The 21,276-nt window shown below is 42.0% G+C and overlaps 1 protein-coding gene across 3 annotated transcripts in view; it reads right to left on the bottom strand.

Moving 5' to 3' along the window:
- xrn1 (5'-3' exoribonuclease 1) overlaps window positions 1-21,276 on the bottom strand; it is a 169,882-nt gene that overhangs the window by 58,368 nt on the left and 90,238 nt on the right. For all 3 annotated transcript variants that reach the window (XM_072473914.1, XM_072473915.1, XM_072473913.1), the window contains 11 exons: window positions 17,423-17,513; window positions 16,924-17,044; window positions 15,953-16,042; window positions 14,517-14,673; window positions 13,371-13,490; window positions 11,056-11,225; window positions 10,819-10,939; window positions 8,245-8,337; window positions 7,150-7,253; window positions 5,009-5,140; window positions 514-676 (listed from right to left, as the gene is read on the bottom strand). In XM_072473914.1, coding sequence (XP_072330015.1) covers window positions 514-676; window positions 5,009-5,140; window positions 7,150-7,253; window positions 8,245-8,337; window positions 10,819-10,939; window positions 11,056-11,225; window positions 13,371-13,490; window positions 14,517-14,673; window positions 15,953-16,042; window positions 16,924-17,044; window positions 17,423-17,513 — 1,362 coding nt within the window. The remainder of the gene's footprint in view (window positions 1-513; window positions 677-5,008; window positions 5,141-7,149; window positions 7,254-8,244; window positions 8,338-10,818; window positions 10,940-11,055; window positions 11,226-13,370; window positions 13,491-14,516; window positions 14,674-15,952; window positions 16,043-16,923; window positions 17,045-17,422; window positions 17,514-21,276) is intronic.

Genomic DNA, 21,276 nt, shown 5'->3' with positions numbered 1-21,276 from the left:
ACTAATTACTTGGTTTCTCATTTTCCTTAGACCCTTGGTTCCTCAATTTATGTTCTGCATGTCTCCTGTGAAGAGAGGCACAAAACATTTGTTTATTGTCTGCCATTTTCTTATTCCTCAGTATAATTTCTGCTACTTCTGCCTCTAAGGGATCGTTCTTCGATTCCTCCTTACATACTTGCAGAAGCTATTACAATCTGTTATTGCTGGTGCAGGCTCATATTCTATTTTCTGCTTCTACCTCATTTTCGTGGTCATCCTTTGCTCATTTTTAAAACCCTTCCAAAACTCAGGTTTTCTTCTTTTCTTTGGTGACATTGTAAGCCTCTTTTATTTAAAAAAAAATCTAACACCGTCTTTAACTTCTCCAGTTATTCACAGTTGTATGCGTGAAAAGAAAATTGTATGTTAAGAATTGATAAAACCAAGCAGGACATTAAAATACCACACCGACAAACAAAGCATAATATTATTTGATTAGCAGCACTGAGCTCTTTATTTTTGAATTCCTACCCTCACAATGGTCTGCTGAGCAAATGGTAGCACTTGCTTTGACCATTCCTTCTCCAAGGTAACTTCACCATTATGGCCAAACACGTATCGACGCCCAGTGAGGAGTTGTGCGTACACAAGCACCGACGTTTCATTGATGAGGATTCCTTTCCTTTTGTGGTAACTGAAAAGTTATTTTAAATAAAAAACATGGATTTAAAAATCTTACAGATTAGTAAATAAATTTAGCTGGTTTGGAAAGAGACCCTACAAGGATACATCTAATGAATCAATTACTTTGTGGGCCGAAGGGCCTGTACTGCGCTGTATCGTTCTATGTACTTCCTTACAACAATTTTGCTGCAATTTTAAGAAAACAATGCATACAAGCCACAACAGCACGCAGTTACATAGCAAGTTTTATAGAGTATTAGTTCATTTGACCAAAAGATATATTTTTTAAGTCATTGTAACAAGTTCACATTCCAAGCAAAGTTTTAAGCATATGCCATGCCTGCTTTTACTGTGTGTCCCATTATCATTGTAGGGAACATGAAACTGACAGAAAAAGTACTCCCAATTGTAGTTTTTAGCATGCATGACATACTCGACATCATTTTCCTCAGATGAATCTATTCTACAGCTATGTTAAAACATATATACAATGGACACGAGAATGTGAGTAAGCTTCATACATATTGGGCAGAATTTTCCAAAACAATGGCAGAGAGTCACTTTCGGCACGAAAACCAGTGCAATCCTGCCAGTCCCAGTGGCGCGAACCAGACTGCAATTTTTAGGCACTTTGAAAAACAAAAATTCCCCACATGAAAAACACCTGCGGCACGAAGCGTCTAATTCACCCGTCGCGGGGTCATCTGAGCATTTCAATAATGGGCGCTCCATTTAAATGGTTCCGCAACACTACCTAACAGTCAAGTCAGAAGGATGGCAGCAAAGAAGCCTGCTCCCCACTTCAGGGAGGGGGTCCTCATCTGTCTGCTTGATGCTATAGAGGAGAGAAGGGGAGCAATCTACCCTCAGGCTGGCAGGAAAGATAGAAGAAGATTGGACCTAGCTTCAGTAAATGTACAGTGAATAGCTCTGCTGCACCATTTATAATTGTTCTTCTCCTCCCTCATTCTTCAGTTAGTAATTAAGTAGACTTTCACCAACTGTCCCGGCAGCAAATCCCACCTGGGAGATGGTGGCAGCACTGCTCAGTGCCAGCACTATCCACAAGAAGATGGGGATGCAGTGCCACAAGAAAATGAACAACCTACTCCATTCTACCAGGATAAGTGCTGCCTGTATCCACATTGCAGTCCACCTCTCTGTCACTCCTCAGAATGTAACATCAATGGGGATGTTTAGCACAGGGCTAAATCGCTGGCTTTGAAAGCAGGCCAGCAGCACGGTTCGAATCCCGTAACAGCCTCCCCGAGTAGGCGCCAGAATGTGGCGACTAGGGACTTTTCACAGTAACTTCATTTGAAGCCTACTTGTGACAATAAGTGATTTACATTTCATTTCATTTTCAACATGTTGCCACGGAGCAGGCCCTCATCACTCGACCTCCCACAAGCTTCTTCATACCCCCTGGGACTCCTCTCTTTGCCACCCCTCCCTGCTCACGTGCCGTGGCCAGGTTTCATCGATATCTGATCCACCAGGCAACCATCTAAAATCATCCTCATTTGTGTTTCTGCAGGATGAGCTTGCTCACAACCACCACAATCAAGTAAGGATCCTGACTCCTTTTGAGGAGGGCGTCTTGGAGTTCACAGGGGGATGAGTAGGAGTGGGCCTATGCTGAGAGCGAGAGGTCCTACAAGTAAAAAAAAAGTGAGGAGTCACTGCACGTTCATCCAGATGACCCAACTCTCCCAGACCATTGCCCTGGCCACGTACTAATACCATATTCCTTTCCTTGCAGGATCATCACCCAATCAGCCTGGCCCATCCATCAGCAGGATCCACTGTTCACCCTCAAAAGCAACTCAAAGGAGATGTCGGAGCATCACCTCTATTACCCCCACCACACACCAGCGCTGAGACATACCTCGGTGGGCGATCTTAGCAGGCAGGCATCTGATTCACTATCAGGTGAGCACCAAGTAAAGTCATAGCCCCCAGATGATCATAGGCTGCTTTCCCTTTTTCACCTGAGGAAGGAGCAGTGCTCCGAAAGCTAGTGTTTGAAACAAACCTTTTGGACTTTAACCTGGTGTTGCAAGACTTCTTACTGTGCTCCTCCCAGTCCAATGCCGTCATCTCCACATCATGGCTTCCCTTTTAGGGGGAGAGTTGACTGGGAGAGCTGACTGGTGGTCAGCTGAGGTTATTTAACCTGAGGTTCACCGCACCTTAGGTTAAAGGCAAGGTTGAGAAGGCAGAGCCTTCATGTATAACCTCAGCCGTTACGGGAATTGAACCCGTGCTGTTGGCCTCACTCTGCTTCATAAACCAGCTGTCCCGCCAACTGAGCTAAACCAGTGAGCACCACGCTGCTTTTGATGCACATATGCTGGCGGTAGGAATATCCCAGGAATTGTACAGTCGGAGGACTGATGGAACCCAGGACTCAGCTGTGCCCCAGCCAGGTGCCAAGGGTCTGGACATGTTCAGCCCTCAGCTGCTTGAGTTGCAAAGGCAGTCAGGAAGGTGGGTGTCAGCAACACTCTTGCGAGTGCAAGACCGAAGGAGTCAGAAAACCTTCTGCCTCAGGAGATGGTGCAGGCAATGCGTGGCACCCAGGCCTACACTGCAAAGATGGGGTCTGCAGTGGAAAGCCTTAGGCTCAAGGTGGGAGAACACCGAAGCATGACTTAGTCTCCGAGGAACATGGCTGAGGGCTTCAACTGCTTGATTCAGACAATGGTGGGACTCCAGGGCTGGCAGCACCAGATGATGTTGAGACTTCTAGAGCTCACTCCAGCTGCCCCTGCATCCCATGGAATACCCTGGGCCTCAGGAGAACCTGGAGGGAGGGGGATCCACTGCGCAGGGTGTGGAAGGCAGCAGGCCACCTCCACCTCTAATGTTCATGTTAGTGACACATCTGGATGTTGTGGGAGAGTATGCAAGGCTCAGGAATTGTAGGGGCACAAGTGAAATTAGGCACTAGCAGTTGGGGAAACTTGTCACATTTTGATATGTCACCAAATTAAATATTATTGTTGCTCACCACGTTAACGCCTCAGTGTTGCTTTCTCTTTCGGGATCTCATCCACCCAGCCCATTAGGCATCCTGGATGGGCAGAGTGTTGCTTTCTCTTCCAGGGTCTCCACCCAGCTCGTTGGGCATGGCTCTCATAACATCCGACCCCATGAACTCCACAGCCTCCGATGCCACAGATTGTATGTTTCCCCGCCACAGAAAGCAGACTCTCACAGCAGAGAAAGCAGACTCCAAGATCGCCAACGTCAACCACAACCCCCACCCTGTCCTACGAATAGAGCCTTATGTCCCCAGGGGCTGCCCTCTTTCTCTCTTCCCCCCCCCCCCTTTACCCCCACCAGGAGCTGCCAATCAGCCTCTGTCCCCTTGGGACTCCCTGGTGTTCAGTGGAGACACTGGTACTCATCTCCTTCCCCCCTCTCGGAGGTCATGGCGCCTGATTCCCGTATTTAAAGAGCTAGAGCAGTAGTAATTCGTGCTGGCATGGCGTCATGCCTGGTGGGTGGGGTGAGGGCTGAAGATGTGACTTAAGCCTGCTATGTGGATGCTAATGCATTCAAACTCATGTAAATCACGTGAACCTGATCGCATCATCGGGGAGGGCCAGGAAAGATCACATTCCAAAATCTCAACAGCAAAATCCCGTTTTTGGCCCAGTGATATTTAGCAGCCATGGAGGGGTTTGCCCTCGCAGCTAACAGACCTGCTAAATCACACCCATTACATGCCTTTTATAAACAGCTGTAGTGCCACCGGGTTCCTGCTGGTGGAGGCAAAGCGCCATATGAAGTTTGCATGTTTATGCAAAGACCGCACAGCAACAGGTCTGCCATGGCCTCCTTCCCACTTTACTTAATTTCAAGCTATCAACACAAACTACTTCCTCAAACTTTCAGACTAGAAAGTGCTTCCAAGTCCAAAATACAACCATCCTGTCACCCCTTGATTCTGCTTATAGCTGGATAATGCTAAACTGCTATGCTTCCTTTTGCAGTCCAAACCAAATAGTGCATTGATTGACAGTACATCTTGTCTTTCTCTGGCCACATAAACTACCAAATCAATGCTCAGATTACTATAATCCCCCAAGATTAAGGGAGGGTTAGGCCTTTCAGATTTTGACATTATAACTGGACAATCCAGGAAAGGAAAAACAAAGTGAACGCAAAAAAAAAAGGTGGAAATGGGGATTAAAGGGACCATCCTATTGATTAAGTTAAAAACGGTCAAGTTTATCGATATCTGGATAACATTTCTTCTTTGCAAACTTCTTGACTATAATGTATGAATTTAAATATTATGAAAAAATAATCTGACATGCATACATTTACTTACAATTCAGTTATATTATGTACTTCTCTGTTCCACATGTTTTGTTCTGCGTCTCCAAGGTAAACTATCTTAGTGGGTGGTGGAGTTTTCCCAGTGTATACCTTTTGTACTCCTGTGGGTTCTTCTAAATAGTATCTATAAAATAAGAATCAGGTAAAACAAGCATATTATAAGCTGCTTCCCATTCGATTATACGAAGTTAGCATGAAAGATAAATTCCTTGATTTATTAGCTTTGTGTACACAAACCTTGATGACCCAATGCATTATTAGCAATGTCAACTTTGAAAAAAAAAACAAGTTAGGAAAATCAAGTGCTGCAGTACTTGATAAAAAAATTGAATACTCTAATTTTTAAAAAGTGTAGTCTCCTGCTACAAATTGTGTGGATGCGGATGTCAAATTAAGAAACTTAGAAAATAGAAGGAGGAGGCATTTGGCCCTTCGAGCCTGCTTCGCCATTCATTATGATCATGGCTGATCATCAAGTTCAATGCCCTGACCCCACCTTCCCCCATGACACTGGACTGAACAGTTAGCTTCAAGCTTCCTGCATTAAAAGAACGTAATCCTTCAATCACAGGACATACTGATTTTGATGTTCCCAAAGGTCCAGAAATTTGCTGAATAATTTCAATCTCAAACTGACTCTGCTTTAGTGAATAAAAGTGCAAAGCTGAGCTCCCATCTAATTATTGAAATTTTGAAGCGACACCGCCCAAAGACAATGCTTTGTTATTACAGCAAGCACTCAAAACTAAGACACAGAGCCTTTCCTTGCCGAGGGAGTCCATTGACTTTGTTCAGTAAAAACACTCAACATCCAATGTCCCAGCTAACCCCTACTTATGTGCTCAAATACCCATCATCTTTCCCTTAATAATGACACTATCAATTGCATTGTTACAGTTTGTTAAGAGATTAACATTCTCTATTGGGTGATAACTCTAAGAAAACAACCGGTTACAATACACAGTCGCTGCTTTCAAAGGTTCTGCAGCTTCCAGGGTTAATGCAGTTTCTTGTGCGCAGAACTGACTTCTGTAATGAACTGAGCAAAATTTTGCCTAATGTCACATCAGTGCCCCAACTAACCAGTAAACTAGCACAAATCTGGTAAAAACCGTGACAAGCTCAGCTTTGAAAGAGGGTTGCTACTCAGATGGAGTAGCACAAGCGACTCAATAAATTTTCATAATTTCCTGAAATACTGCATGAGAAAAATGCATATGTCATCAATCTGACATATGCTGTCAGGAAATTGCAAGCCTTAATAATGGAAGGTATCGAATTGTGGTTGTCACAGAAAAAGAAGAAACAGAACATAATTCCCAGGAAAACGTGTGGGTGGTGTATTGGGAGTGTTGTGGAATCTGAACTGGCAAAATCATACAAGTTACAAATAGTTAGATCTCCCTTCCTCAAAATAATAAAGCAAAAACAGAACATGCTGGAAATACTCACCAGGTCTGGCAGCAGCAGTAGAGAGAGAGGTCAGAGTTTTAATGTCATGACCTTTCATCAGAACAACCAAACTCTCGTTTCTCTCTCCACAGATGGTGCAGCCACCAACCTATTTCCAGCAATTTTGGTTTTTACTTCGATCTCCAGCATTCGCAACACTTTTGGGTCAAAATAGGGGAATTGATTTTAACAAAATACAATTGGGGGAACCAATAGATTAGCTTTGTTTTCCTGGAGCAAAACTTTCAAGTAGTAAAGTTCAGAGTGCAGAACCAAGACTAACAAATGGAAATTGTTTGCTTCCATCCCAGGTCTAATGTTCTACTCCAAGGAAGTTATAGTACTCAAGGCAGTGATATTAGTGACTAGCAGATGCACAACAGTACGGTGAATGACTGACTTTGGCAAGAAACCTATATTCTGCTTGTTTTTGGTGCCAAATGGCAAGATTAAGAAACAAATACCAAGAACCATGACAAAGAACATCTTTGTATGAACAGCATACAAACAACATGTAACTTACTCAGTAACCAATACAGACATTTGGGTGCAAGAAAAACAATATAGCTTTCAGGGGATTTTATAGTGCAAAACTGCAAACACCAAGGTAGAAGCCAATCTACAATATTAAATGCGCTATCCTTGCAAACTGCAGCTCAAATCATGTTATTCAATATTTACTTCATTTCTTGATCTGACACCGCAACAACTCGAGCTTCTTCAAGATGAGGCCAATTCAAAAAAACAGGCCTTCCCAGTTCCTGATCTGCAACATCATCCACATTCTGAAAGGCAAAGAGGAATTTATAAACTAACCTTAAATATGTGGCTTTTAAATGTTGGACTGCTGCCTTTTAATGATTTCATATATTTAATAGAATCCCTACAGTGCAGAAGGATGCCATTCAGCCCATCAAGTTTGCACCTACCCTCTAAAAGGGCACCCCCACCTAGGGTCAAGCTCCCACCCTATCCCAGTAACCCCACCTCACCTTTTGGGACTAAGGGGCAATTGATCATGGCCAATCCACCTAACCTGCACATTTTTGGACTGTGGGAGGAAAACGGAATACCCAGAGGAAACCCACGCAGACACGGGGAGAAAGGGCAAACTCCGCGCAGTCACCCGAGGTCAGAATTGAACTCTGGTCCCTGGTGCTGTGAGAAGGTGCCAACCACCGTGCGACCGTTTTCATTGGTGAAAGGAAGAACCACCCTTATTTGTAGCATGGTGCAAAAATTCAAGGACATCCCTGAAATTGGACACCAAAAACATATACATTTTATATTCAGGAAGCTCAATTGTAATCTTGCAGAAGTAAAGCAGGTGAATCATAGAATTTACAGTGCAGAAGGAGGCCATTCAGCCCATCGAGTCAGCACCGGCTCTTGGAAGGAGCACCCTACTCAAGCCCATGCCTTCACCCTATCCCCGCAACCCAGTAACCCCACCTAACCTTTTTGGACACGAAGGGCAATTTAGCATGGCCAATGCACCTAACCTGCACATCTTTGGACTGTGGCAGGAAACCCACGCAGACACAGGGAGAACGTGCAGACTACGCACAGACAGTGACCCAAGCCGGGAATCGAACCTGGGACCCTGGAGCTGTGAAGCAACTGTGCTGCCCCAAATATGAATTCATATGAATTTTTAATTGTGAGCAATATAATTTAAGTGACAGTAATTGTTTCAGAAAGTCAGGTTTAAACAATTTGCAAGTCAAAAGTAAGTCACATTCCAGTTTTGTAACACTCTTATGATCTAGTACATACTTCCTCCTCTTCTTTGAGCAATAACTCCAAAAGCATATTCTCTCCACGGCTTGGTTGTTGAAAGATTTGCACTCCACTCTTCCCCAAATAGAACTGTAAGAATAAAATGTCAAACACGCATTTTGACTCATACAGGTTTGCATTAAAGGAAACACGAGGTGAAAAAGAAAAGCTCACTTCCATGTATTTAGTTTGAGTCGGTAGCATTTGGTACCACACTAATTGCAGGCTCGTCAACATCCAGCACCATAAGCCAGTCATATGTGGAATTAGGACAGGCAATTAAGTTAAGGGGCTATCAGGAAAAATATATTTAAAAAAAGCTACACTCATAATTGGCCCCAATTCAAACATTGATTCTTCGTAAATAAAAGTAGGCCATTCAGTACTTCAAGTCAAATTCACCATTCTATAAGATCAAAGCTGATTTTCAATCTCAACTTCCCTTTCCCGAACCCCACAAAACTCGATTCTTTTAGAATACAAAAATTTATCAATCTGCCTTGACTATATTCAAGGATCAAGAAATTCCAACTCCAACTCAGTGCATCTTGGAGATGGCACAGATTTCTGCTTCTGTGAGTCGGTGGTGAGGTAGCGAATATTTGTGGAAGGGATGGCAATCAAGCGGGCTGCTTTGACCTGGATGGTGTCAAGTGTTGTTGGAGCTGCACTCATCCAGGCAAGTGGAGAGTATTCCATCAGACTCCGGACTGGTTTCTTGCAGACGGACTTTGGGGAGTCAGTAGGTGAGTTAACGCGATGAGACTCCTAGCCTCCATCGTGCTCTTGTAGTCACAGTATTTATATGGCTAGTTCAGTTGAGTTTCTGGTGAATGGTAACCCCAGGACGTTGAGAGTGGAATTTTGTGTCTTCTATTATGAAGACAGATACAAAGTATTAAATGTCTCTGCTATTTTCCCATTATAACTTTTCCTGTCTGTGCCACTACGGGGCCCACAATTGTTAATCTCTTCCTTTTTATATCCAAAAGCTTTTGTATGTTTGTGTTCGTTTCTGTTTATCTTCTCTCTACCAATTTCTTGGTGAACCTTTGCTGAATTCTAAAATCTTCCAACTTATTGTTCTGTTTGGCTATGCTATCTTTTAACCTAACCTAATGCTATCTCTAACTTCTCGTCTGCCAGTTAGGCCATGTTTCCCATGGGTTTTTTATTCCTTAAGAGAACATACATACATGTTTTCCATTGCTTATTGACCATCATACCTTTAATCTAATTTTCCAACCTACCTCACCAGCCAACTCATCCCCATACCCACGCAGTTTGCTTTGTTCCAATTTAAGATCATAGTTTTGGATTTAACCAAATTATTTTCAAACTCAATGTAAAATTATAACATAATATGATCAGTCTTGTCCTAGAGCTCCTCAATTAAAGTCATTTTTAAAACTGCCGGATTGCAAAATACTAGATATAAAACAGCCCAACCCAGCTGGTTCCTTGACGTACTGATGCATTTCATGAATTAGTCCTCCACACTATTACGGTCTATATCTATGTTCTGCAACATTACACCTTTGAGTAACTAATGCTAACCTGCTGAAAGGTAAGGGAGGTTGAAATCCTGGAACATTCAATGACTCTAATCTCCCATAGTAGATTTCACAATCAGTTTCCCAAGGCAAAGAGATCCACCGTACTCAAGGCATTGTTTGCGTACCTAGCCATCTTGTTTCATCAATGGAAACTAGGGCACAACCATCACTAAGGAGGAGGATACTTTTCATTCAGTTCCATATAACCTTCAAATTTAACCCATAATAAATATGCTGTGTCTAATTCAACAAAGAGCAAGTTATCAGTATTCTATGCTGGAAAACTGTAGCTTTACCTAGATAAAACTTCATCAATACCTTGTACATACTTGGGGGGGGGGGGGGCTCTATGCCTCCATCAATTACAAGTGGAGCCAGATGCACCCATATCAGACAAAAGATAATCTACCGTTACAGATTCCATAATAGTTTAGTTTGAAGATTCTTAAGCATAGTGTTAGGTTTCCATCGATGCCCACTGTCAAGTTCACCCTTCCGCCCCCAAAATATATGGTTATCTAGTTAACCTCAGTAATGCATTCCAACGTCAATGCAGTCCAGATCAGACCAGTGATGGATTTTGACTGACAATGCATAAACTCGTAACTACATAAAATAATAACCCTTATACAGCCATGTACACAGAACCCAAGATGCACATGTTGCAAGCCCAAATGCTCTGACAAGAGTGCAACTGTTTAGAGGGGGGGGGGAAACATGCATGTTTATGCTTCTCGGACTTCCATCCCCAAGGGTCTAGTAAGCCTGAAAGCAGAGTGGCTACAAGTAGATTAAGCAGATAGGGGGCCAAGGAAACAACCTACAATCATCCACAATGTGGTGATCTAATTACTTATCTTTAAAACAATGTTGCATTGGTTGCATTCTCACACGTTTGGTGTGCATACAACAATCCATTTCATGTATAAAACATTGCTGACTCTAATTCACAAATACGACTTCAACAAAGAAGCTGTGCAATCAATTGAAATTTACCACCACAAGGGAAACTTACCTTATGCTTAATATGCTTCAGAGTTGGAAACCCACGGAAGTACAAAGAACTCTTATCTGTGACATGTTTAATAGTGCAACTGGGATCTACTCTCCATGCATCCATGGGAATCTCGTCATGTCTGAAAGAAAATGACAAACATGGTAAATTAAAGTGTGGCATTAATAGCAGTCATTTATTCAATAGAACAATCCTGCAAGAAACAATGTACAATTTCATACAGTGCAAAATCTCTACCTCGCATGACAATGCTCCACATCAGGAAACTTTTCTGGCCATGGTGACAGATATTCAAATTCAATTTCTTTATCCCACCAAAACCTGACACACCGACTGTGTCTATTGCGCTCTGCCTCCTCTTCTGAAAGAACTCTATTACATGGCTCCATGGCTGCCAGTAATCGTTTCTGAAAAGGTTAGAAAATATTTAGGTTTCTTACACATTTACAAATGGATGAAGAGCTACAGGAAGTAGTAAAATGATAAGTGGTCAAAGATCTAGAGTTTCCTTTATTCATTTACAGGATGAAATGTAGGGGCCATTATCAAGGCCACCATTTACTACCCACCCTTACCCACAAGAAGGTGATGGTCAGCTGCCTTCTTGAATGCAACAGAGCAGCATGCAGGGCCATTTCTGAGGGAGCCTGGAGTCACATGCAAGTGAAAGATGGCCAAGGATGACAGATTCCCTCAAGAACATCAATGAACATATGAGTCTTTCCGACAATCCTGTAGTTTCTCATGTCTCTGGATCATTAATCTAGGCTGCTGGGTTAGCAGTACAGTAAGATGATCACTATGCCACCATACTCCCAGTGGAAATGACTCCAAAGAGAGAGGTTGATTTCTCACATGCTCGAATAAAACTGGAACTGTCTCTTTAAACACTGCAGTGATGTTTCAAAAAGCTTTTCTAAATATACTTATATTAGTTTGCATTTACTGTGATTGGACATTCATGGCTGTAGTAAAACTGCATCAAGAGGTAGAAGAGACCATCTTCCAGTACAGAGCAGAAGTCTGCTGTCTTGAGATTTCGCTTCCAGATTCTAAAGTCAATTCCTCACCCTAAAATATGTGCATCTATTTGAGGTGAGGGGAAACAACCAATGTGCCTTGCTGGGTGGTGGTGCTCATATTCCTGGCATCATTCTACATACATCCTTCCATGCAAATCACCACTGGAACCAGAGTTGTAAGCAGCCTCAGATCTATTGTCTCCAACTCAAAATGTGTTCCAGGTCCAACTAGTGATTGGATTCTGGAGAAACGCATACTGCTACTATTGCATAAAAAACTTTAATTAATCTATCGATATCCCGACACAGACAGAAAGCTGGCTACACATTTCACTGTTTCCCCTCCATCAAAACAGCTGCGTTGGTGACATAGCTTTGATCACCATATGCCACTTTAGCCCCTCCATCCAGGGGCTGGTTTAGCACACTGGGCTAAATCGCTGGCTTTTAAAGCAGACCAAGGCAGGCCAGCAGCACGGCTCAATTCCCGTACCAGCCTCCCCGAACAGGCGCCGGAATGTGGCGACTAGGGGCTTTTCACAGTAACTTAATTTGAAGCCTACTTGTGACAATATGCGATTTTCATTTCATTTCATTCACATCTCCTTCAAGCACCGATTCTCCCATCTCCCGCTTAAAATAGTTATATATACCTGCCAAACGCCATCCCAACATCCAAACCAACTTCTCCTTCTTTAGCAACTCACAGGTTTCCTCCAACTCCCTCTCCAACTTTGTATCTCCTCATGCACTATTCAGTTCTCCGATTTAACTTTTGGTTAATCGCTCTTCCTTTTGCCTCAACATTGATGTTTGCATTTTCTGGAGCCTCTACTTTCTGTCTGACATCCCGCCCTGAAGTCCTTCCACCTCTACCACTGTTAAAGCTCATATTTTACACCAAATCATGTCTCACATGTTCGGGCAGCTGTTTCTTTCTTTTTTTTGTACGTAATTTCCTCTTCTTTCATTAAAGTAGCTATCATTTCCACTTTAAAGGCACCATACCAATGCAAGTTGTTTTGCTTCCCTAAAGACACAACAAGATCTAATGTGTCAACAGAACTTTGAGAACTCTCTCCGTGTCTGCGTGGGTCTCTTCCCCACAACCAAGGATGTGCAGGGTAGGTGGATTGGCCACACTAAATTGCCCCTTAATTGGAAAAGAAGAATTGGGTACTTTAAATTTAAAAAAAAGCTATGAGAAGACTTGGAGAAGTTGTTTATAATGAGACTACAGATGAATAAACAATAAACATCATGGAGGATTTTTAAAAGTTATTACTTATCACCTGAAGCAAAAATGTGTCATATACAAGTACACATTAAAATACAAACGCGAATCATGTAACCCACTGTTCTACAAGTTGGTTAGCATTAATAAAGAGAAATCTTTTAATATTTTCAACTAAATAGATGCTAGACCATTACAATTCAAGATTAGTTACTTAAAAATTTGTTAGATTTAGGTACAAAAATAAATTAAAATACTTCGCTTTGGAAAATCTGGTAACGCTTAAAAATACTCACTTCATCAATAAATGGAATCAGAACAACAGCTTCCCATTCCTGCTGCTTGCCATTAAGGTCAGTTGTGAAATCTGGAGGATAGTACTCAATGATTGGAGATTCTTCGTCAGTCATTAAAAACTGAGAATGCAAAAATAAATCATCTCAAACATAACGACGCAGTTTCTATCATCCTATTTTTCCCTTTCTTACATACACACAAAATTCTTTTTACGACAATCCTTGGCAAGAAGCCGGGCAAGTACATACATACAGGCAGAGGCAATGGGAAAGGCAGAAAGAGAAGAGAAGGGGGAATAGCTAGTAGCATCAAGGAACTAAGCATCGAATAAAATTGCAGAGTGGGCAACAACTCCACACTGCAGTGATCTGCAAACCATATGCATATCATGTATATCTCTGGGGGCTAGTTAAATTTGGAACAGAGATAAGTGAGATTAAAGAGATTTCCATCGAGAAAGTTTTTAAAAAAAATTAAATTTAGAGTACCCAATTTTTTGTTTTCCAATTAAGGGGCAATTTAGCATGGCCAATCCACCTAACCTAAACATCTTTGGGTTGTGGGGGTGAAACCCACACAGACATGGGGAGAATGTGCAAACTCCACATGGACAGTGATCCAGGGCCAGGATTCGAACCCGGGTCCTCAGTGCCTCAGTCCCAGTGCTATCCAATGCGCCACATATCGCCCATCTAGAAAGTATTTAACACTGACATCAGAAGTCAGGTGGGTCTTTGGCGAGGTGAATAGCCACCAACAGGTAGATTGTAAAGAGCATGAGGGATGATACACAACCTTTCTTGACCCAGCCCGGATTTTGAAGGCGTTTGTTTCAGCTCTCCCACTCGAGGCAGTTGCAGTCAGATCATAAAAAGGAATTACAGGATTGAGGAAGTTTCCTGGACATCCTACACTTTAGAGCACAATCCACACAACCTCACAATTTATTGAGTCAAATACTTTGGTCAGATCTATGAATGCAATTACGAGTTCCTGTTTGTCAACATTTTTATTGGATTTGTCAGGCAACAAAAGACCATGTCAAAGGTGCCTCAGGAAGATCTAAAGCCACACTGTGCAAAATAGAGAAATGAATTGTAAGCAATTTTAAAACTTACTTGACACCAAGAGTAATGTCTACTTACCTGGTAGCAGGTGGGTAGAAGCTCTTTACTAGCTGCTGGCAGAACAGCCAAAAGCTGCTCAAATGGCTTGAATGGTCTCCCTATATCAAACGTTAGCTTCAATTTGCTGATATTTCGGATGTCTGATAGGTAAGGTGCATAATGACAAGGATAATACCTAAACAGTGGAACAGAATATCTGATCATATACATTGTATGACAGTACTTTTTAAAAATAAACTCACCAACCCATTGTCTTGATGGGTTTTATTTGAAATTAAATTCTAATTCAACATTGAAAAGGGAACTCAAATAAGCTGGTAAATTTGAAAAGGTACACATCTCCATTGCAATAAATTACTTCAAACATACTTGTCCAAAAACTTTAATGAAAAATGGTGTGAAAAAGAATCACCCATGAAATTTTAATTTCAAGTCATCATGAAACAGTTAGTCCTCCCAATAGCCATTGGGAACAAGCTCAAAGCATAAGCTAGGCCATGAGCATCGCATTTCAATACTAACTGTACAAACAGAGAAGATTTGACATCATGTCACATCAGAGAGCTTTGGGGGGGAAATTCTGAAAGGTTTTTACTTCATTGGAATAAAGTCTAGTCCCAGAGCATTATTTTTCAAAGTTAGTATGTTATGTGATGCATACATTTATGATGAATTTATACCCAACATTTACAGTGGGGACATTATAACCATCTCCTGAAGCCTAAATTAAACTAAAGCCCCTCAGTGTCATCTCTTAATGTTTAAAATTCTAGAAATAGCATGTCAGATCATGCAGTTATTACAATGTTGAAATGCTGTATGCTTCAGAGCTGAAACCTGTAACTGATTAACACACTGATTTGTAAAGTTATCTGACTGAAGAAGAGACAACTCAAATCATTTAATAACACCATCACCTCCAAGGTCAGAAGGGAGAGAGTTCAAGTCATGCTATTGACACATTAAACTTAAAAAAATACATTTGCAGATCTATTTAAATCACAAAACGATATGAAAATAATGAGGTGATGATGGTATGGATTCCATAATCTGTGTAGTTAAAGGTGAATAGTGTGGAAGGATTGAACTTAATGGACCAAATCACCTTTTCTAATTTCAAGCTTTGCCAGACTTGGGAACAATTTAAAAGGCAGTGAGCAAATTTTCTGCAACAGCTCAGATGAAGTGTTCGGTGAAATGAGTTTCAGTTCGTAACATTCATTAGAAATTGTAATCTTTACAAACACTTCCAAGTGTCTGGCATTCACTTAATATTGGAGCACAAATGTAAGTGGTGCATCCCATATTCAAGAAAAAAATCTCTAAATCCTCGAAAATATTTAACAGAAATTGTGTAACCACATTTAAAATAATAAAATGAGTAAAAAAGAAATGCTGTAGTGCTGCCACAATCATAACATTTCAATTAAAATTATCTCCATGCAAAAACCCACCAGCTCCAAGACTGCACACCATGATAATAATAGTGCAAAATCCACTGTATTGCTTGAACATAACATCTTGCCTGTTGAGCAAGAAATTCACTATTGGAAGAAAGAAAGAAAGAAAATTAGCAAATTGTGCCAAACACTCCTCCAACAACTGATCTCCACATGCAAGCTTCAACAGTGAATGGCAGTAGCCTATTCAAACGTTCAGGTTAAGCCCGATCCTTTTTTAAATTAATGCCCATTTGTGCAAAGCGTTCAATAAAATTTGAATGCTGGACGAGCAACCCAGAGCGCAAGTCAGTAAAAACCCAGCTCCAGTTTCTTAGTCTACATAACCTGAAGTAGAGTTTAATCATTTCAGTGTGATGGAATCTCTGCTGCATTTTTGCAGCCAGATCAAAGCACTCTGCAGACAGCAGAGTGTTGTCATTTCAGGGCTTGGAGCTCAAGGGTATATTCAAACTCTATGAATCAAGGTTCTCCTAGAATTCGAAGGAAAGGAATCAGCGACCTGCCCTCTCCTCTCAGAGGACATTTAAACTCTCCTTTGTAGAGTCAACAAAGCAGCAACTCAAGTAACACTTCCCCAGATGTATTTGATGTCTCTCCCCGGACCCATCCTACCCTCTATAGGTGACCAGTGATACGGTCCTACTTTTGCAGTACACTTCGGTGCTCAAACAAATGGGAAAACCAGCACCATTCTATTTGGGAAACCTTTCTCATGGGGCTGGTTTACCACACTGGGCTAAATAGCTGGCTTTTAAAGCAGACCAAGGCAGGCCAGCAGCACGGTTCAATTCCCGTACCAGCCTCCCCGAACAGGCGCCGGAATGTGGCGACTAAGGGCTTTTCACAGTAACTTCATTTGAAGCCTACTTGTGATAATAAGTGATTTTCATTTTTTTCATTCCTCATAAAATATCATGTGATTAAACACTAGTCCTGATAGAGGGAAAATAAAATTTACTTACTCAGAAACAACTTCTATGCCCATCTTTGTCATGTAATAAACTCTTTTGTACTGTCTGAATTCTGTTTCAAACAAATCATCCTCATCCTCATTGTCATCATCATTGACATCATCCCATTGATCTGGAATAATTGAAATATACCAGTAAGTCGCCGAGAACAGAACTAGATTGTCATTTGGTCAAAAACTAAACCTTTTGCATGACAAGAGTAAGCCGTTATATCTGGACTAAAATTATCTTTATGTTAAAACTGAAGCCAGAACAAAATTCAGTTAGGTGTCACTCAGTTGACAGTGTAAATTCAAACACAATACTGAAATTTAATGGGAGCAGAAGTTGATAGCTTTGAAGAATGTCGCACAGGTCACACAGATGGGCAGGCGCCTGCCCTCGGGAAACCAAGGTAAGTTTATGTACATTTCTCCTCTTCGCTTTACTGAGATCCAAGAACAATTGGCAGCAGTTTCAGAGTGAAAACATTTACACGTGGCTCAGTTACCTTTGTGATTTAATTCAGTACTGCAGTGTGAACAGGCTCCTGCCTCATTTTCACCTTCATCTAATACAGCTAAACACATGTCATCTCGAATCTGTAAATGGAAAAAAAAACCTTCAGCTCCATTTAATAAAGGTTGGGCACTTACGAACTTCTCCATAAATCGAGGCAAAGGACCTCCACAACTAGTCAATGGGCACAATAACATATATCCATTAATTCCATTCCCTTTTCCTCTCCAGATATTCACTTCCCTTTCAATAAGCCATAAATTACATAACAATCTTCATCAGATTTAACCAAAATCACACTCAAAATAGTTATATGCGGATGTATAAATTGTGGTTTGGAAAAAAATGCATGGGATATCAACATTATAACCACCATTTTCTGTACTTTCAGTATGTAGATAATTTTAAACCACAAAAAAGTGCCTCAAGCAGGAGCTATTCTGATAATGGGATATTTGAACATATTATTAGTGAAAATAGAGATTTGTAAACAAATTTGAATGAGAATAAATGCACATTTTGTTGGGAAATTGATGTTCAATGATTAATTTTAGTTTACACACAATTGAAGGATGTCAACCCAATATGGTTTTATGCGGAATTCTGGGACACTAGCCCATCACATGACTTGGTCTTAGCATCACACCCAAACTTGGTACGGGAGAAAAAATTATATATGCCCTTAAGTTAGTGATGCAAGACGTCAATTTTGAACAATCACTGGTATGGAATTATCCATCTCCCTCACAATTAAAATAAGTTCTGTTCTTGAAGTCCAATTGTGCAAAGAAAAACAAATATTGAAACATTCAGCCTTGTTCATTAAATTAGTGCAGTTTACCTTTTGATGTTTAGAGAAAGTCACTTTATTTCACACAATGTAACCATATTTGATTTTATAAGTGTGGAATTAAATTCTGTATTTAACTTCAGTAACTCTATAATTCTTCTAAATTTTAATATAGGTTAGTTGAATGTGTTACATTTAGCAAAGCAACCACTTTCAATTGGTTGTATATGTATTTTATATGTGTTATTGCTGTAACTTAAGTTTTACAAACTATTCTGCAAGTTTAATTGACTTATATGAATCAACTGATGCAAAAACACATTGAGAGGTGCCTATTTTAATTAAGTTACCTATAGATCAATTAGACATCCAATAAATCCATTTTCCCCAAACATTGCATGCTGTCGTATCTCAAGTAAAAGCAGACATGAAAACTATTCTCACTTATATTCTATTAATATATATTATATTAGTACTTTGCAAACTTCTTTAATAGTTTTAAGTTATAAACAGCTTTGCCGCTCTATCCTTTGTTTTAAAAGTAAAGTAACTCATTTCATTAGGTTTTGAGATGATGAACTCAAGGTATTAATCAGGAGGGCATGACAGCAAATTTCCCTCATCCTGGACAAATGGGCAATGAAGATATCAAAATATTCTTTCATCTTACCAAGTAACAGAAACAAACCTGAGAGGGATGGTCCCACAAGTAATTGACACTTTAGAGGGCCAGTCAGAGGGCAATGGGAAATTACATCAAGAGATGACCATCACCCTCAAGAAACTGATCATGCCTACCTAGAACAATCATTGATCACACGTCCCTTAAGACAATTAAGAATTAGTCCCACCTCATTTCAACCAATTAGAGCATATCATGGAGCATGCTGTTGCTATGGCTTGGAAAGAGCAGTCAAGTTTGGACCCTTCTGACCTGGCTACTGACTTGGGTGCAGCCGTTACGCCTCACCCCACCATCACCCAGCAACACCCTCAGCCCGGTGACATTTCGCCAACGGATGCCGGGCCCGGCGACACTTCTGCTCAGGCCCCTGTGGGTGGCGGTAGTGAGGTGCGTGACCTCGAACCAGAGGGTGCTCTGTCCCAGCCACAAATTCTGGAGAGAAGCATTGAGGGACAAGGACTCAGCCAGGAGGGGCCTCCAGAGATAAAGGTCGCCTCGGTGTGTGACCCTCTCCGCCGCAAACAGCGTCACTCCAGGTTCTTTTCCATAGATGTCACGCCCAGTCCCCGAAAGAAAAGAGGCGAGGGGGGGGGAATAGTGAGGAAATCACAACAGCTGCCGCTGTCCCCTGTGCAGGGTGCTTCGGGGTTGGATGGGACCCCAGAGGGCCCGTTCCACCCAGTACAATTTAGTACCCCGGGCTAGTTCAATTTCACGGGGGAGGGAGGTCAGCGATAATCCCCTGCTTCTTAGCGGGTTACAGTTTTGAAGGTCCTCTGTGCCAACCGTCGTCTTTGGGTACCTCTACCACCATCCCAGACCTGTTTCCGGAGTTATTTTCAGGGCCTTCCAGTGACCAGGCGGCAGTGGCGGTGCAGGCATCTGCACCACCGCCTCCCGCTGGCCTGGGACCCCGGGGATGAGCCCGAGATGATCCTGGTGGCGGGATCAATTCAGGGCCGGGATTGGTTGGTGGGCCCATGTCGCCCGCCGAAGGATTCGGGCCCGGAGGGCGACTGTCCAAAGGCTGTCAGCCGCCCAGTGTCGGGAGCGGAGGGTGCTTATGAGGCTCTCTGCAGTGAGGCGCAGGGCTCACTCGTGCCTGACACTGTCACCTCTCACCTCTGGGGGACTCCCGGAATTTGGCACATCATAATTGAAGGTTTTTTTGTTTTTGTGCCTCCGTAGATAGTTCAGGCAGTGTCCTATTGGGCCCTCCCCACCACCCTCCTTTCCCCTCTCTCCTCTTCCTTCCTTCCACCCCCTGCTTTTCCCTTCTGTTGGTAGAGAGGCAGGTGTATCTGGTCACCCCAGCGCAAAGTTTAATGTGTACCATTTGTTTTTTGTAGAAATCTGTTGTGAACTGTTTTAATAATCAGAGTATCCACCCCCCATCCCCATACACTGGTACTGAGGGGAGGGTACCCTGTTTCTCCAACACAAAATTAGTGTTTGTACCGTTTGACCTTGTATATGCTTTTTACTGTTTTAATAAAAAGATATGGAAAGGGTTCATTTTGGTAGATCTAATCAGGGCAGGGCCTATTCAGTTAATGGTAGGGAGTTGGGGGGAGTTACAGAACAAAGAAATCTAGGAGTACAGGTTCATAGCTCCTTGAAGTGGAGTCTCAGGTGGACAGGGTGGTGAAGAAAGCATTCAGCAGGCTAGGTTTCAATGGTCAGAATATTGAATTCAGGAGTTGGGACATCTTGTTAAAGTTGTACAAGACATTGAAAAAAAAAAAAAAAAAAATGAAAATCGCTTATTGTCACAAGTAGTCTTCAAATGAAGTTACTGTGAAAAGCCCCTAGTCGCCACATTCCGGCGCCTGTTCGGGGAGGCTGTTACGGGAATCGAACCGTGCTGCTGGCCTGCCTTGGTCGGCTTTCAAAGCCAGCGATTTAACCCTGTGCTAAACAGCCCCTGTTGGGAAGACCACACATGGAATACCGTGTTCAGTTCTGGTCACCCTATTATAGAAAGGATATTGTTAAACTAGAAAGGGTGAAGGAGAAATTTACAAGGATGCTACCAGGACTTGATGGCCTGAGGTTATAAGGAGAGGCTGGGACATCTTTTCCTCGAGGTAGGTGGCTATGGGGTGATCTTATAGAGGCCTGTAAAATAATGAGGAGAGATAAAGGTAGGTAGTCAAAATCTTTTCCCAAAGGCAGAGGAGACTAGAACTAGAGGGCATAGGTTTACGGTGAGAGGAGAAAGATACAAAAGAGACCAGAGGGGAAATTTCTTCACACAAGGGGTAGTGAGCATCTGGAATGGGCTGCCAGAAGCAGTGGTAGAGGCAGGTACGATTTTGTCTTTTAAAAAGCAGTTGGACAGTTACAATGGCAGGGTGGGTATAGAGGGACA

The sequence above is a fragment of the Scyliorhinus torazame genome, chromosome 14 (genome assembly GCF_047496885.1).
Source record: "Scyliorhinus torazame isolate Kashiwa2021f chromosome 14, sScyTor2.1, whole genome shotgun sequence".
In the NCBI taxonomy this organism is placed as follows: Eukaryota; Metazoa; Chordata; class Chondrichthyes; order Carcharhiniformes; family Scyliorhinidae; genus Scyliorhinus; species Scyliorhinus torazame.
The sequence above is the reverse complement of the archived record's forward strand: the minus strand, read 5'-3'. Positions and strand labels throughout refer to the sequence as shown.